Source organism: Abramis brama (genome assembly GCF_963993115.1).
Source record: "Abramis brama genome assembly, chromosome: 14".
NCBI classification, from domain to species: Eukaryota; Metazoa; Chordata; class Actinopteri; order Cypriniformes; family Leuciscidae; genus Abramis; species Abramis brama.
The window spans coordinates 8,606,216-8,623,218 of NC_139976.1; the positions used below are offsets into that span (position 1 = coordinate 8,606,216).

Here is a 17,003-nt window from a genome sequence, read left to right on the forward strand (position 1 = left end):
GGTATAAGTGTGACACTGTCACACCCATCATACATATTAGGTACACTAATGTTTAATTGTGATCATTAAGTATTGTCATTGTCAATTATGTTTTTTTTTGTAGTGTCGAGTTGAGTTTCAGTTGTCCTTATCTTAACCCTAACCCTTGAGTTATCCTAACCATAGCCCTTAGCCCTAATAAGGTGAATAATAACCTTGGCACTTTGTCATTGCTATCAACTCCAACTCCGAAATCTGTCATTCACTTGTCCGAGTAAAAAAGTTGCTTGTCCGGATTTTTTTTGGTGTGTGTGTGCTGTAAATATAATTTATTCTGAAGAAATATCTGTGTTCAATCATCTCTGATATATTTAAATCTGCACCTTTAAAGTTATATCTCACACCTGTTGCTGTGAGATGCGTTACGGTTCTGCTGTGATCTTTGTTTGGAACTATTTTTGCTGCTGAAACAGAACAAAAACAGGCAATATTGTGTCTAAAATGTAAGTGACTTCATTTGAACTGTTTATTGAACTGTATTGAACAAAAGCAATGTCACATTTTCAGTCGTGATGGTACTCAAGAAAACAGCACTCGTCGTGTGAGGTTGCTAAACTGTATCATATGTTAAAAATATTAGAACACATGTTGAATTGTGGCACTGGCAGTATGTTGTTAACTGAGTTTAATCTGAGTTTACATTTGTTTGGATTTCTCCTCGAGAGGCTGCGCGAGCCTCAACAGCGCAACCTTGTTACCGTCAGTAATACTTATCCACTATCGATCGCAATTTACAATAAATGATTCCCTAGTTATTTTTTTTGTTATTGACGTTTAATCAGGCTACTTGTCCGATCGGGCAAGTAAAATTCTCTTTTACTTGTCCCTTCAAAAAATCCACTTGTCCCAGACAAGCGTTAATATCGAGCCCGTCAGGTCCTGTTGTTAGCACCGTATATATTTTTTAAATTATGCTAGATGAAGTTAAAATATGGAGACACAAATATTAAGCAAAAAAATGGAAACTCATATATTGAGGTGGTGATAAAAAATTTACTACCAAGTCAAATTGCGTTTGTTACCTTTTACTACCTTTCAAGGACCTTAATTTTGGTAGATTCTTTTTACTACCGCGCGGACACCCTGTTCTCTACAATAGTGTATAATCATGGTTCTCAACAAGGGGGCCTCAGAAAGCACACAAAGAGGCATCAAGATAACTTAAAATGATTTAAAATAAGATAAAACAAGCATTAAAAAAAGTTAAAACGACAAGATTTTTTATATTTAACTTAACAACTGCCTCCTTAACAACTGTTTAAAACGCCATAGGCACTTTTATACAGAATAATCATTTTGTACATGCCAAGGTCTAAAATATTTAATTGGGTAGAATTTAAAAATATTTGTAAAAATCCTCTAAATCAGTTTCATATTAATTATAACAGCCCCACACATGACATGTGGACAAAAACGTATATCATGGCCACAAATTTGTTCTCTCATTTATTTTAGTAAGTTGTGGCCATGATTTACAAATGTATTCTCTCATTTTAGTTAAATTGTGGCCAGTCTTAAGCCAAAGGGCCAAACAAAATAGCAGCCTTAATGAGCATTACAAGCTTAGCATAATCAAATAGGCACAGTTTTATTAGATCAGGTTCATAAGTGCGCAAGAACATAAATGTCCTTGTTCATTAAGTAAATGTTGATGTTAAACAGAGTCCAGCTCCATTAGATTGAGTGTGAAATACCTCCGGGTGGAACTGCTGTTCTGTCCGCGTGTGGCAGTACTGGCAGCTTTCTCCGCTCTCACACTTACTGGGGTCTCCCCACTCGTCACTGTGCTTCACTGAGGGACACGGCAGGGCTCTTCAAGAACAAACAAACATGATTAGCATGGAAGATGTCTGCCACCATCCTACACAGCAGGAAATTAAGTTCATTAAAATGGAACTGCACACATAGCGATCAGATTTTTTAATATTTTTAAAAGGAATAGTTCAGAATAACTGTAAAATAAAAACGATCAAACTAAAATACGCTTAAATAGTTTGTTACATGTCATGTAACAGTTAACTAACATCAGTGAAATGTGAATGTGTTGTTAAATTACATACATATTAACTTAAAAGTTATTTCAAGTAAATATTTTAGGTCAAAGGAGTTCTGCTGACCAAAAAGTTTGGGAATCTAGAATAGAAACTGAAAATTCAGGATGCACTTGGCCAAAAACCAAAACCGTTTATATATATATATATATATATATATATATATATATATATATATATATATATATATATATATATATATATATATATATATATATTGGATATTATTAGACTTAATTTCATGAATGAAATAAAATTAATTAATATATAATCAAAAATGGTGTCTAGTAAAATTAATTCATACAACTTTAACAATTTATAAATCTGTTTAAAAATGTAATCAAATTTAAAACAAAAATTTGTTTCTGTCAAAAAAGGTGCTGTACAACATAACTTGTATACTATGTAAATTAAAACACGAATAAAAAAAACACCACGAGCGTCATGCGTGATTCAGTTTGTGCAGTAGGTAAAACTACGGACTTTTTAGAGACAAACATCATTGGAGAGAAACGATATTAAACGTCACTGTTTCGGCCCTCCAAAACTATTTCACCAGAAATCAAAACTGCTGTTTCTGCTGAATATTTTTGGTTATTAGAATTTCAGTGCATCACCACACTACATCATTCCAAACTTTATGATCACTTTTACATGAAACACACACAGAGAACCAAAGCTGTCAGGATCCATTTCCATTCTTTTTGAAAGCAAATGAGAGTTTTGGCAGAGGGGAAGAATATTAGGGAATAACAGCTTAAATCTAGGTCTTTTCTTCACTTGGAATATAAAATATAGCATTTCTGTCCCTTTTTCATCAGCCTGAACTGTTGTTGTATGGAAATGATTTCTATACAATGAAGTACTTGTTGTTCAGACCTGTATTTGTGCTTATGAGGGCTCCGTCTGCGGTCTTTGCTGTTGTGATAGTAGGGACATGCATAGCCCTGACGGCACAGCCGAGGAGGTTTTTTGCAAAGCTCAGTCTTGTAGTGGGAGAGCACAAAACTGTTGTCTGCATGAAGAGAAATGGGCAAAGAAGGACATGAAGAATGACACAAATGTGTAAAGTGACATTTTAGTTCATATTCAAGTCGAGTGTGTGTATGTATGTATGTATAGAGGCTGATTTTACCTTGCCAGCGTGGATCTTCACTCAGGGTCTTTTCTATGAGTGCAGTGCTGGCCACAACTCCTGACTGCCCTTCTCCAGATGTTCCCTCAACCAATCCAGTCGCAGCTTGGGCTTCTAACACCTGAACCTCTCTGAACAAGAAATTTAAAATATAAATGTCAGACCAAGAAAAAATTAGTCAGTACGATAAAAAAAAAAAAAAAAAAAAAATCTACTTTTATTCAACAAGAATGCATTAAATTGATCAAAAGTGACAGTGGCAAAAGTGACAGTAAAGATAATAATAATGTTAAAAGATTTTTATGTCAAATGAATGCTGTTCTTTTGAACTTTCTAATCAAACAAAGAATTAAAAAATCCTGAAAAAAGTATCACGGTTTCCACAATACATATTAAGCAGCACAAATGTTTTCAACATAAAAATAAATGTTTCTTGAGCACCATATTAGAATGATTTCTGAAGGATCATGTGACACTGAAGACTGGAGTAATGATGCTGACAATTTAGATTTGCCAAAGGAATAAATAACATAAAATAAAATAAAAATGATTAACATTATTTTAAAATTACTTTAGCTTGTAATAATATTTCACAATATTACTGTATTTTTTATCAAATAAACGCAGCCATGGTGAGCATAAGAGACTTTTCAAAAATATGAACAAAATCTTATCGATGCCAAAGTACATGGTTGTGAATCATAATAATAAATGTGGATGCAATACAATTAATGACTTCAATTCAAAATAACTCTTTTTTGTGAGTGTGTGTGTCACAGAAGAGAACGAATATAGGTTTTGGAACGATACGATGAATAAATGTTGACAATTTTCATATTCAGATGAACTACTGCTTTAAAAGTCAGCTCCCTGGTCCCTACCTGATGTCATAGACAGGGCTACGGAGGTCATGGGAGCCGTGAGCAAAGGCACAGTGAGGGCCGTTCTTACTGCAGTGGCCCTTCCCATCGGTCTCGTGGATGCAGGAGCCAGTCTTATAGTATCGCAGGTGATACCGCCTCTCCGTGTCTCCGGCTGTTCGGTGCAAAAACGGACACCTGGAAATAAATAAGTAAATTAGAGACAGATATCAACATAAATGCAGACACTGTGGCTTAAAAAACTGAGTATCTGCTGGTTCTTACTCATCTCCATCGGGACAACTCCCTGCGCCCTCGTCGTACTTAACGCAGTACACATCAGGGCTGTAATTAAAAGTTCCATCTCGTCTGCGAATCGGCCTCCGCCGTCTCTGGTTCAGGAAGTGCCAGTGGAAGCAGGTGAAGGGTCGGTGCTGAGTGCACTTGTGCTGCACGAATAGGGGACACTGCTCCGTCCTAAACTCCTTCAGATACCTTAAACAGAGAAAGAGGGGAAAGATTAAGGAAGATAAAGCGCAAGGACAGATTAAAGGGGTGTGGCTACAACCTGAACTGACAAAACACTGCATGACAATGTACCTAGACATGAACATGTTGGACTAACACTACTGCAAAAGATTTGCACTATATGATTTGGCCTGTTTCAGGCATCGCACAGTCATAGAAAATTGTGTAATTGTGATATATACAGTTATGTACACACTATCCGGTCAAAAACAAAGGATTTAAATAGGCAACTGCTTAAGAGTCTATGACTGGATCATTATTGTGTTTCTAGCATGTTATATGTTTGGCAACAGTTCTTAACTCTAACTGATGGAGTGTGTAGCTTTGTGAAAGAATGCTTGGGAGGGAGCATAAATGTTGTGATGTTATTTCCATCAAGAAGCGCATACATTTTTGGTTAAGATCTTGACAATGCAAGAGTCGAGCACTCCAGCACATCCCAAAGACTTTCAATGAATTTAAGGTCTGGACTCAGAGGTGCCAATTCATGTGTGAAAATGATTCTTCATGTTCCCCCCAACCATTCTTTCACAATTTGAGCCTGATGATGAATCACGATGTGTCTTTCTACATGGTTGTTTAAGAAATGAAAAGCTACACACTCCGTCAATTAGGGTTAGATGAACTGTTGCCAAACATATAACATGCCAGAAACATAATCACTGCAATATTGATCAAATCATTGACTCTCAAGCATTTGCCTATTTAAATCCAAACAGTTACGCCTACTTTTTTTTGACCGGGCAGTGTATATATATGTAAGTGTGTGTGTCTAGTTATGCTTAGCTGCAATATCTCCTCAATTTAAAAACCTTACCCAGTAATCACTCATGAAATTGTAAAATAACATGGCAATGTCATATAAACCACTATAGTGAGTGATTTATATAGTATTTATCTGGTTATGCTTGAATACTGTCCATGTCAATGGTGGTTAAAGCCCTGATGTAAATTAATAAAATCTTAAAATGTCTTTGAAAAGTCTATAGTGAATATAAATGTTTTGGTTGTGTTCAGCTATAAAAAGCTTTACCAACTAAATGTTCCTCTTTGTTCAATTTTCATTGATAATTTTGCAGTAGTAAATGACTAGGAAGTGTATGACAAAATCAGGCAAATGCGTTGGTCATAAAATGTGGGAACCTAACGTTACTTGTGTGGTGCTTCATCATCAGTTAAATGAAGCAGAGATCAAAATATCGGATGTAACTTAAACCACAATTTCACTATCCATAACATATCAGACTAAGCATTGTATAGCTTGCCTTTATTGTGTTTACAAATCACCGGACCTCTTGCCAGGATGCTCAAGTGTATCTTTCAAAACATTACACTGCTAGGCCTCCACAAAACACAACTCTTGATCCAGCTCATCACCAGAGCCCACAAATACGCATTAGAGGCGTGTAAAATTAGCGATGCATGAAATATGTGATTTGCATGTGTAATCAGGTGGGTGTAAAGGTGTTTCATTACGTACGTGTAGTGCTGGGGTTTCTCGGGCTGTGCGTGCAGCACGTTAGCGGGGGACGTCGTGCCACCTGCCGAGGGTGAGGAGCAGGAGGAGGACGATGAAGGTCCCAGGTTGGCAGCCGGACCCGAAGAACCGGGCTGAGATGGTGCTTTCGACATGATTTATCGATTTATGGCCATCAAACAGTTTAATATTGGGAGAGCTGCGAAGTCCGCATTCTTTTTCGATGTGCGCATGCGCCAGATCTGGCAAAGAGGAAATTCCGGGCCATTGTGATGACGTTTTAGTAGCGCGAGAATCGATTCTTTCGAACAGTTTGATTCGAGCACCACTAGGACTGTTCAGTTCGATGCGTACAGGAATGGTTAAGACCTATTGTGTGAACCGGCTCAACTGATTCATTGAAATGAATCAAGTCAAAAGAACGATTCGTTCTTGGTCGTAGGAGAGTGAAGTCAGAGATAATGAACAGAGGTAAATCCCCAAACCAAGAGCGAGATGTGCTTCAAATTCAAAGTCACAAATAAAGCCCACCAAACGTGATATTGATTTCTTCATAAAAATACTAACTAAATAACAAATTAAGGATGTTTGCTTTTTATTTTTACACTTAAAATATTTAAAATTTTAAAATTCTGCCTCGATGGAAGCAAAAATATTATATATTTTTTAAAATATATATATATCGAGTTTCAGTGACATACATTTACTTATTTGATTAGAGAATGTTAATTCCTTATTAATTGTATGACAATTTGTCTTTTTAAAAATCCTACAACCTTGTTTATTTCCAGGTTTAAATGCATAAATAAATACATCAAATATATTTTCGATATTCTTGGACCCCTGTGTGTGCATTTAATTTAGTGGTAATTTAAATTTCTTGTTGTTTTAAAAGTGTTTTAAAATAGTTGTGTATTATATAACAGTGACAAAGTAATAAAGGCATGAAATCTGACTGACTCTGTGTTTCATCATGTATTTCTATCAAAACAACATAGCACAAATACAGGGTATTACAATAAGGTTTTATCTATCATATATACTAATACAAACAATAAACTATATTGTTATAATACATTAGAATATAACAATACATAGCGTTAAAAACACATGATGCAAACTACAAAAGATGTCCAGTCCACTTAAGTTCTAGGGTTTCATACAAACCATTCTGTATGTTTAAACCCAGCAGCTGTGGGGGGAAAAAATACACAAATTACTTGTGATTGACGTTTGAAATACGAAACCTTTTATAACTTTAAAGGAACACTCCACCGTTTTTTGAAATAGGGCTTATTCACCTTCTTTCCTACATTTAGATAGGTGGGCAAATGCATTTTTGTCTCAGTGCATGCATTGTTTTAGTTTGACAGGGTCGGCGCTAGCTTAGCTTAGCATAATGAATGGAATCCTTTGTTGCCAGCTAGCATGTCCTGAGTAAAAGTGATATATAAAAATAAAAAAAACCACCTAATTACTTCTTGTGGCCTGCGTATTCACAACAAGTACAAATAGTGATGCAGATTAACACTAGGCGATTTCCTAGGCAGATATTGACTTGGGACTATATTAGGGGGAAGCACAGGCGAAGCACTGCTACTTGGGCGCAGAGATATCACGCCCAAGTAGCAGTGCTTCGCCTGTGCTTCCCCCTAATATAGTCCTTAATATATAAGTCAATATCTGCCTAGGAAATCGCCTAGTGTTAATCTGCATCGCTATTTGTACTTGTTGTGAATACGCAGGCCACAAGAAGTAATTAGGTGTTTTTTTTATTTTTTTATATCACTTTTACTCAGGACATGCTAGCTGGCAACAAAGGATTCCATTCATTATGCTAAGCTAAGCTAGCGCCGACCCTGTCAAACTAAAACAATGCATGCACTGAGACAAAAATGCATTTGCCCACCTATCTAAATGTAGGAAAGAAGGTGAATAAGCCCTATTTCAAAAAACGGTGGAGTGTTCCTTTAACACTGTGAATTAAGGTGGTTTCAAACTCACCTATACGGTTAACAATCTCTTCACACTCACTACTTGTGGCAGCCTGCAGGACCACACAACAGAAGCCTGTTGGTTTTCCTGCCTGTGGTGAATCCCTGAAACCAATTAAATGTTTAGTACTGAATGTCCAAGAAAATCCAAGTTCAAAAACACAAAGCCTGGAAGGAAATGGAATGCAGATAAACGGTAATCTAATACCGTAAACTCCCATACAGCAAAAAAATATACTGAAATATATTTTAAAGTGTCAAAAATATATGTGGCATATATTCCAAATACATTGAAATATATTTGCATTGTTGTTCACTTATATTTATCAATATATTCTGAAATATAACAAAAATATATGATGTTAAGTGTGAAATATATTTACATTTATAATATGTAATGTAAAATATATGACAAAATATATAGCTGTCAACTCAAAAATAGCTGAACTCAGATTTAAAATGAAATAAATAAAAATTAAAAAAAAAATTTTTTTGAAAATGTGTTGTTTGTGAAAATGTTAACTTTTTAAATTTCAAAATATATTTCAAATGAAACAATTTGCAAAAGTTAAAACATATATGAACATATATGTTGTTAGTAAATATACTGACATATAAATATATTGACATATTTAACTAAAATATATTTTCACAAAAATAAAAAATATATTTACATATATTTAACCAAAATATATTTATTGGGCCAATTTCGAATATTTGCATATATTCCAAAAATATATTTCAAAATATATTCTGAAAATATATTTCAAATATATTTCTTATGTGTATGGGCTCATAATCCGCCCGGCATTTATTCAAATTCCAACACTCTATCAAATACTGAAAGCCCGACTTTAAAAAAAGAAACATTTGATATTTCCAGAAAGAAAGCTTGACATAAAACAGCATGCCATTCATCTCATTTTAATTACTTATAAATGAATAGACATCTATTATACAACAGTTTCTCAAAGTATACTTACAATAAACAGAAAGCAAAAATGGTTAAATCAGGTTGGCTTCCAAACCTCCCAACACATGATATCTCAGGGAAGTGGTGTTGAAACAGCTCCTAATCAAAAGGAGAGACTTCGGCTTAAAATTATACACCTTACATAGTTATACAAATATAACACTGAATAATACAAACCTGCTTATTGGACTTCTCTATGCAGGTAAGATGAGTCTCCTTTACATCCAGCAGTACTTCCTGTATGACAAAATCAGAGAGAATGCATGAAAAATCATACAGATGTCACAACTAGCTTACATATATCTCTTTACATAAAACTCACTTGATTAATTGTAGATGTACCTTTCTTGCCTGTTTGCTCTCCAGAACCTCAGGAATGGCATGCTGCAGAACCTCCTTACCTCCACACTTAAGATTAAACAAAAATAACATTGATATTCAATAATCACACTATTTAGGATCACATATTGACTCAAATAATACACATGCATGGATTAAAGCGAAGCAAGAGCACCATAAAGAGAGATGTTTACACAACTACTGTACCGTTCCTATGTTTGCTTTTCCTAAGAGGTGTACAGCGTACAGGATCCTGTTAATGAAACACGATCAAACAGGCCAGACTGTTTATGGTATTTGTGACTAATACAATTGCAAACACGCGTGAAGTCTTTATTGAGAGTACCTGCCGTCTTTCATACACTGCGTCTGCCCTCTCTTCTGGCCCGCAGCTCTGTCCTGCTGAGAGGAGGGTTTTGGGCCAAACCGAAGCGAGGGTTTTTCCTGTTTGAGTTTCCGTAAGTGTTTGACCAGCGGCTGATAGATGGACCCATCTTCTCCTCTCCAACGTATAAAGTGAATGGAAAGTGGCTGACCCTTCAGCTTAGACAAAACCACACCTGCCTTTGGAGGGGGGAAAGTGTGTGGCCTGTCAGTCAGATATTGGTCTTTACAGTACCTTTGTTGATTTTTTTTTTTTTTTCATATTTGCAGAGACATATTTTAAAGTCGCGATGTGATAGAAGTAGTGACAGATCTTTTATACTATACTGTAGGGGCGTAACGATACCCTCATGTCATGATTCGATACATATCACAATACTGAACTCACGATACGATATTATTGCGATACTCCAAGACATATGATAAAAGGTTAACAAAAAAATTACTGTTTATTAAACTGATAAATTTGATATTACATTGTGTGTATAAATGAATATTCTTGGACTTGGTGCTGGAATCCCAAAGCACAGGACAATAGAGACACCAGAATAAAAATATTCATGATTCTGAAGCTGAAAATACAGAGTTATTTTAGACAAATATGTTTCTCTGTCACTGACTAGATACATTTAAAATAATGTAGGCCACTTTTTTACACAGATATTCCCCTATTGCATTATTATCAGAGGTGGACAGTAACAAAGTACATTTACTTGAGTACTGTACTTAAGTACACTTTTTGAGTATCTGTACTTTACTTGAGTATTATTTTTTCTGGAAACTTTTTACTTTAACTTCACTACATTTGAAAGACAAATATCGTACTTTTTACTCCACTACAATTCTGTCAAGGTCCTTGAGTAGAAAGTAACATCAGTCAGTGGATGATTTTGGTTGCAGGGGTTGCATTTTGGTTGGAAATGAAAGTCGGGTTGACGTCAGAACCCTGCATCTGATTGACATCAGAACCTGACGTCAGATTGACGTTGGATATTGATTGAAAATAAAAGTCGGGTTGACGTCAGAACCCGACTGATGTTGGTTTCTGACGTCAACCCGATTTTCATTTTCAACCACAATGCAACGTCTGTCCAACGTTGGAGATCAACGTCAATCTGACATTGGATTCTGACATAAACCTGATTTTCATTTTCAACGTTGGATTGGTTTTCTAAATGCGACTTTTGTCACTTTTTTGGAGCTAATCGAGTCACGAACGCCGTGCTAAGTGAGCTGGTCGATAGGAATTACGTTTGTGAAATATAACGTAGCGCGGCGTTCGTGACTCGATTAGTTGAGACTGTTTTCCAAGATGCCTGCTGCCTGTTAACGCGTAATGTACTGTCTTTATAAAGTCTCTTCTTATTAAACTGTCTGTACACTTACAAAGTTCTCAATGCTTCGGTTTGCATGTAGGGACCCTCATTATGCTACCGTGTTAGTGTGAGGCTATTTTGAGCCTTGTTAGTGGTATTAACTAGCGATTTACTTTTACTTACTCTGTGCCCCATATACTAGCGTTATAAGCTAATCTGTTTTTAGAGATAAAACTCTTTACATTCGATTTTTCATGAAAACGCATCCCAGGGAACAATCGACTCGGTAACCATGTGTTAATTACCCCTAGGTTCATTTTTCACTGGAATTGTCCTTTAAGTATTACATACAACAATGCAACAATAATAAAACAATGCATTGACATTTACTTTTTACTTTTGATACTTAAGTATTTTTAAAAACGAGTACTTCTGTACTTTTACTTGAGTAAAAATAGGTCTTTCCAACTTTTACTTGTAACGGAGTAATATTTGACCAGTAGTATCTATACTTTTACTCAAGTAAGGAAGTTGTGTACTTCGTCCACCTCTGATTATTATACATTATATTCAACATTATATATAATATTTTAATGTAGTACTGACACTAAAACTCTGAAAACTTTTATTTAAAACTTTTATATAAATTTTTTCTCACATAGTAATTTTTATTTTGGGTGAACTATTCACGATACATATTGTCACTATTCACGATACATATTGTTGCATTTTTGTATTGCGATATATTGTGACACAATATATTGTTACACCCCTACTATACTGTATTGTGATGTACATCCGAGTGATTATCGGATTATCAATTATCGACTTGGTTCTATGCATCAGTTGTCGATTGGACCTTGCGGTCGACTAAACTGATACACAATTACACAAATGATACACATACATATATGTTCACAATAAGATCAATAACAAGTATTTGGAAAATAGGGTGAATTTTCATTTCATGTCAACTTTAAAATGCTGGTGCAAATCAGATTTGAGCACTACACAACTTTAATTTTGGTCTGTCTGTCACATTAGTTGTGAAAATACTGTCATCAATTATGTTGTTCCAAACCCATAAGACTTTCGCTCATCTTCACGACACAAATGAAGATATTTTTTATGAATGATATTTAATGTCTCTCCATTGAAAGTCTAGTCACCCAAAACATTATAAAACATTCATAAAGAGATCGTAAAATAAATCCATTTGAATCAAGTAGTTTAATCCAACTCTTCTGAAGAGACACGATTGCTTTATATGAAGAACAAATTTAATTTAGGCTTTTATTCACTCACAAACTTATACATAGAGCACCCACAATTTATTTTACGATCTCTTTATGAACGTTTTGAACTGTCAGATTTCATTGAATATATATTCATTTGTTTTTCAAAGATGAACAAAAGTCTTATGGGTTTAGATGGAATGACATGAGAGTGAGTAATTGATGACTGAATAATAAAAAAAAATTGGTGAACTAACACTTATTGTACGGCCTTATAAGTCTTGGAATATAGCGCACAAATGCTATGAATCATTTGAATAACTTTAATGGTACTTTAATCATGTGCAGTTAATATTATCATTTACATTTATGCATTAGCATCCACTTCGTGGAAACCAGCAGCTTGAACATTGTACCTAACATCTCTTTTAGTGTTTCCCAGAAGAAAGAAACAAATATGTGGTTGGAACAAGTAAATGATGACAAAATTGTAATTTTTCAATTAACTTTTCCTTTAAAGCGTGATGAACGAGTATTAGAATAAGCAAACACAATGGGAACACAGAAGCTTATCATGATTATTGAATCAATTCAGGCAAAACAGAGAATATATATCAGGCTGTCTGTAGAAGCAATCTAATATATATTTATGTTGGAACGTTGGGTCATGCAGGACACATTTTATGGGTACGATTTATTCTGACCTGCCCATTGCTAGCATTCCTCAGTGATATCCCATTGATTTCATCAATGATGTCACCAGGCTCGGCAAACATATCCGCCTGAGCTTGACTACCCTGAAGCAGGTCCAGCACAAACACGCGTCCATCTAGGTACCTTTAGAAAGAAATATGGGATATGAATAGGAATACTAGACAATCAATCTAGACAATCAAAAACTTGCATTGTGTATTTGCGCACGATTTTTTCAACACAGGCAGCAAAAGGGGGGGATCAGAATGTGAACAAAAATTATTGCTAAAATGACGAACAAATGCAGCATTCAGAATTGAAAAGACATGCCGACATGCTAACCTGAGCACCATTCCCAGCTCCCGACAGGGAACAGCTTCATAGATTTGACACACCTAAAACACAAGCAAGGTTTGCAACATGCAGTTCAACATTACCTCTTCATGCACATACAGACAAATGAAGCATGTCAGAATATTAAGATTGTACCGGGAGCAGCCAGCTTTCATCCAGGAAACTGCAGTTCTGAGATTAAAGTCACAGAGAGGGAAGTTCCCAGTAAAAAACGACAAATTACAGCAACAAATCTCAAATTTAGCACATTGTATATATATTATATTATATAATATAGCGAATATACAGGCTTAGTGGTTCATACCTCAATACTGATCTTAAAGTTCATTTCTGACAACACCATAGACAGCGAAAGAAACGGTTCTGTTTGGAAACAGTTGGGATACTATTTACAGCAACAACAACAAAAACAACACAACGGCTAAAGATGGTTTAGATGGTTTGTGAAACCAAAAACTCACCTACAAACTCCTCATTTCTAAGAATAGAAATGTTAGGGCAATACCACTGCAAAGAAAAGAAATGACGTTGATTATTCTGTAAAAGACGAGATTCAGTCATCACTCTGTGTGTCCACTAACCTCGATTACTCTGTTTGTGTGCAGCAGGTGTTTTACTACATTTCCCAGGGTTCTCCTCATCAGCATGAGCCGTATGAAGAAGCGTCCTCGGCCTTGAGATGTAATGAGTTTGCTGCAGGCTGTGGTCTGTTGCACTGCCAAAGAGACTGAGCTCAACCTTCATGGGCAGACAGAACATCCTGATCATTAAGATGCACTATTTTCAAAAAAATTGTGTGTTGTGATAAATCATAAGGTGTTATTTTTTTAAATAGAGCAGGGTATTAAAATGTGAGCATTATGATGTAATATATATTGTTATTGCGATTATTAGAATAACAATTTAAGAATGACAAAAACAGCAATTTCAGATTTAAAATACCTCTTTTATTTATATTACTCCATAATGTTTTAAATGTTTCAAAATCCTACATTACTGTATATGTCCTGGATTTAAAGGTAGGGGAGGAAATTTTCAGAGAGGCTAGCAATAGCGAGCTAGCTTTGAAAGCATGGCTGCGTCCGAAAACTGATAAATGCTGCCTTCGGAGGACGCATTACAAGGTAGAAAGGCATCAAGGTCTGAATGCAATGTTAGTTGCACTTCCTGTCTCCTGAGATACCTTTATTTGATCGATTTTTGAAGGCAGCATAGATGTACCCTTAACTGCCTTTGATATCCCACAATACTGTGCTTTACATTCTGTGACATTTGAGCTACAAAAATAAAGATGGCGTCTGAAAGATGCGGCTGGTGGTCAGTTTGTGTGTAATGTACATTTGTTTTCCACTTATGGTGTCATTTCTAGCGAGAAATTACTACTGTAGTCATTAAATATTTACTTAGTTTTCACCAAAGCTCGCTCTATTTTGTTGTAGATCATTAAACTGTTACGCTGCCTCAGAAGTCTGTCCGAGGTATGGAAATAGATATGTTGACAGGCATGTGGGACATCGTATCATTGCATTCGGACCGAATACAATGATTGGACAAACATTTTATGGTCCTGTGCCTTCCACAGATGATATATAAATACATTTTAGACCACTTAACTTAGTGATTGCTATCAGGATGTGAAGAGACTTTCAACCAGCATAACAAAAAAATAAACATTTCTGGATCCCGGATCGCCTACCCTGCCTTTAATTAGACCTTGAATCCCAGATTTTCTTTCACCCTATAGTAAATTATGCTAAAAATGAGAAGCAATGAGTGCATAAAGACTCACCTGCCACATGTGTCGTGCTGTAGAAGCTGTTTGAAACAATGCCAGTAATCTCTATGTGCTAAGCTGAGAACAGGCTCTAAAAACATGAATGACATGCAGCATTCATTATATAATAATACTGTCCTTTACATGCACTTTTATTTGCTTGTATTTTTTATTTTTATCTAAGAGACAAACTGCTACTAATAATTATATAATTAAAAAAAATTAGCCTGGAATGTTTTTGCATGCACTTGCTGGATGCTTTTCCTTTCACTATCTTTGTTCTATGTTTTGTAAAGAAAAGGTTATAACGTCATGGGAAACATAAATTAAGTTAAGTGTGTCCAAATTTCTAAAGTATATTGTCAATAGACACATCCTTGTTATCTCTAAACAGCAATAAATGTCATCCTATAATGTGTGCCAGGTGTAATAATGGCTCATATTTGAGTTTGCGCCCTGTGTTTGCTGACAGGACAATGTGCAGGTGTACAGGAGAGTGTGTGTTGGTGTGTGGATCTCACGCTGTAGTCCCTTTTGCAGTATAAGTTCCAGGAGCTCACAGCAGGATGCCAGGTGTGGGTTGGAGTCAGTCACAGTTCCCTCCGATTTCAAATTCAGAATGCACACTTGGAATAAACAGGGAGGATTATGGTTAATGATTAGGTTTCTGTTTTTAACCACAAAATGTAATGAAGGTACGTGGAATAACCCTTGCATCATTAAACCAGATCAAAACAACACACACTGGCATACATGGTTGCCAGGAATATGATAAAACTAGATGGATCTGGAGCGGAGAGAGGAAATTTCTGTCGCTGCACTCATATCTGCTCCAGACTGGCTTTTGCTTTGTGTGGTTTGGTTGTTTTTAGACTAGCAGAGAGAAATGTGTTAAATATTGACAATATTCCCTATTGTAAATAAATCTCAGTTAAACGGCTTCTCGAACAAGAAAAAAATGGAGGCTGGGACTTGATTTTGTCATTGTTAATTGATCGTTGTGGTTTGCTATTGCTGCAAACTCACTTGAGTGACAGGTTGTCCCGCCCTTGCGCCATTAAACAAGTCATCAGAGAAGAGATGTTTTGGTTAAAGATTACGAGGGCACATGCATTTAACAATAATGATGTGTGCACGAATAAATCATTTATAATAGCCAAAATGCCGCAATAATAAATAAAAAAATAAGAATAGTCAATTTTGATTTCATGGTGACTTTCTCCCCTATTAGCACGGCTACTCAGTATGAATACTTATAAGACAAATAGGCTACTTAGTATACAAATGTTAGTTAAGCCACGTATTTGGCTCCCGAGATTTACAAAAAATGCAGAAAATATAACGTTAGTAACTCAGACCATATCCTAAAGAGCAGCAATCAAAACATCCTCTCCAGTGTGGCCACTTTAATATTACTTATTCAAAACGGGTGCGCAAAACAAGACAAGTATGCTAGCTAACGTTATCTATTTAAATCTCCCAACAACAGGCTCTGCTAATAGCTCTCAGACAGCCTTTCATCATCTGTTGCGAGACCAGAACAACTGATCAATAACCATAAAACAGCACATCGAAGGTCAGATACAGCCTCTAATATGCGTATATGATGATATATGGGATATGAAACCTACCTTTAAGTGTTTCGATAAGCGGGTCTTTTGATGGCATTATTGTCAACGCGCATATTCCGCCACACTTACAATGACAAGCAAATGCAAATAACCGTCATCAGAGGTTTGTTTCCTCAAGGTTGCTTCATGAGTGAAATGTGAAGCACGTTCAGTGGTGACAGTAACACCCGTCATAAATGTACATTAAACAGTTTATCGCCCCTTTATGAACCCATGTGAT

At 35.8% G+C, this 17,003-nt stretch overlaps 2 protein-coding genes across 3 annotated transcripts in view; both read right to left on the minus strand.

Moving 5' to 3' along the window:
- The window catches only part of unk (unk zinc finger), a 13,307-nt gene extending 6,958 nt beyond the window's left edge, over positions 1-6,349 (minus strand). Inside the window, exons 1-6 of the mRNA XM_084134871.1 lie at positions 6,094-6,349; positions 4,371-4,580; positions 4,107-4,283; positions 3,226-3,356; positions 2,970-3,105; positions 1,734-1,851 (exon numbers count right to left, since the gene is read on the minus strand). Coding sequence (XP_083990997.1) covers positions 1,734-1,851; positions 2,970-3,105; positions 3,226-3,356; positions 4,107-4,283; positions 4,371-4,580; positions 6,094-6,245 — 924 coding nt within the window. The 5' untranslated portion in view covers positions 6,246-6,349. The remainder of the gene's footprint in view (positions 1-1,733; positions 1,852-2,969; positions 3,106-3,225; positions 3,357-4,106; positions 4,284-4,370; positions 4,581-6,093) is intronic.
- A 747-nt stretch (positions 6,350-7,096) lies between these two features.
- LOC311096335 (uncharacterized protein) lies at positions 7,097-17,003 on the minus strand. Of its 2 annotated transcripts, XM_084135399.1 has the most exons (16): positions 16,784-17,003; positions 15,674-15,778; positions 15,168-15,243; positions 13,960-14,116; positions 13,840-13,885; positions 13,683-13,741; positions 13,514-13,549; positions 13,367-13,419; positions 13,036-13,168; positions 9,743-9,960; positions 9,604-9,649; positions 9,400-9,465; positions 9,235-9,294; positions 9,068-9,156; positions 8,095-8,189; positions 7,097-7,282 (listed from the first exon to the last, which is right to left on the minus strand). In XM_084135399.1, the coding sequence occupies exons 1-16, from the start codon at positions 16,818-16,820 to the stop codon at positions 7,248-7,250; spliced, it is 1,311 nt and encodes a 436-aa protein (XP_083991525.1). In that variant the 5' UTR covers positions 16,821-17,003; the 3' UTR covers positions 7,097-7,247. The 2 variants fall into 2 exon arrangements, with proteins under 2 accessions (XP_083991525.1, XP_083991526.1); XM_084135400.1 differs by lacking the exons at positions 7,097-7,282; positions 8,095-8,189 and having other exon boundaries at positions 9,067-9,156; positions 9,380-9,465; positions 16,784-16,956.

Coding starts and splice junctions, on each gene's coding strand:
- LOC311096335 (XM_084135399.1), bottom strand. CDS start 16,820: ATGCCATCAAAAGACCCGCTTATCGAAACACTTAAAG. Junction 9,466..9,603: donor GAAAAGCAAACATAGGAACG/GTACAGTAGTTG, acceptor TTTAATCTTAAG/TGTGGAGGTAAGGAGGTTCT. Junction 9,295..9,399: donor AGAGCAAACAGGCAAGAAAG/GTACATCTACAA, acceptor TTTGTCATACAG/GAAGTACTGCTGGATGTAAA.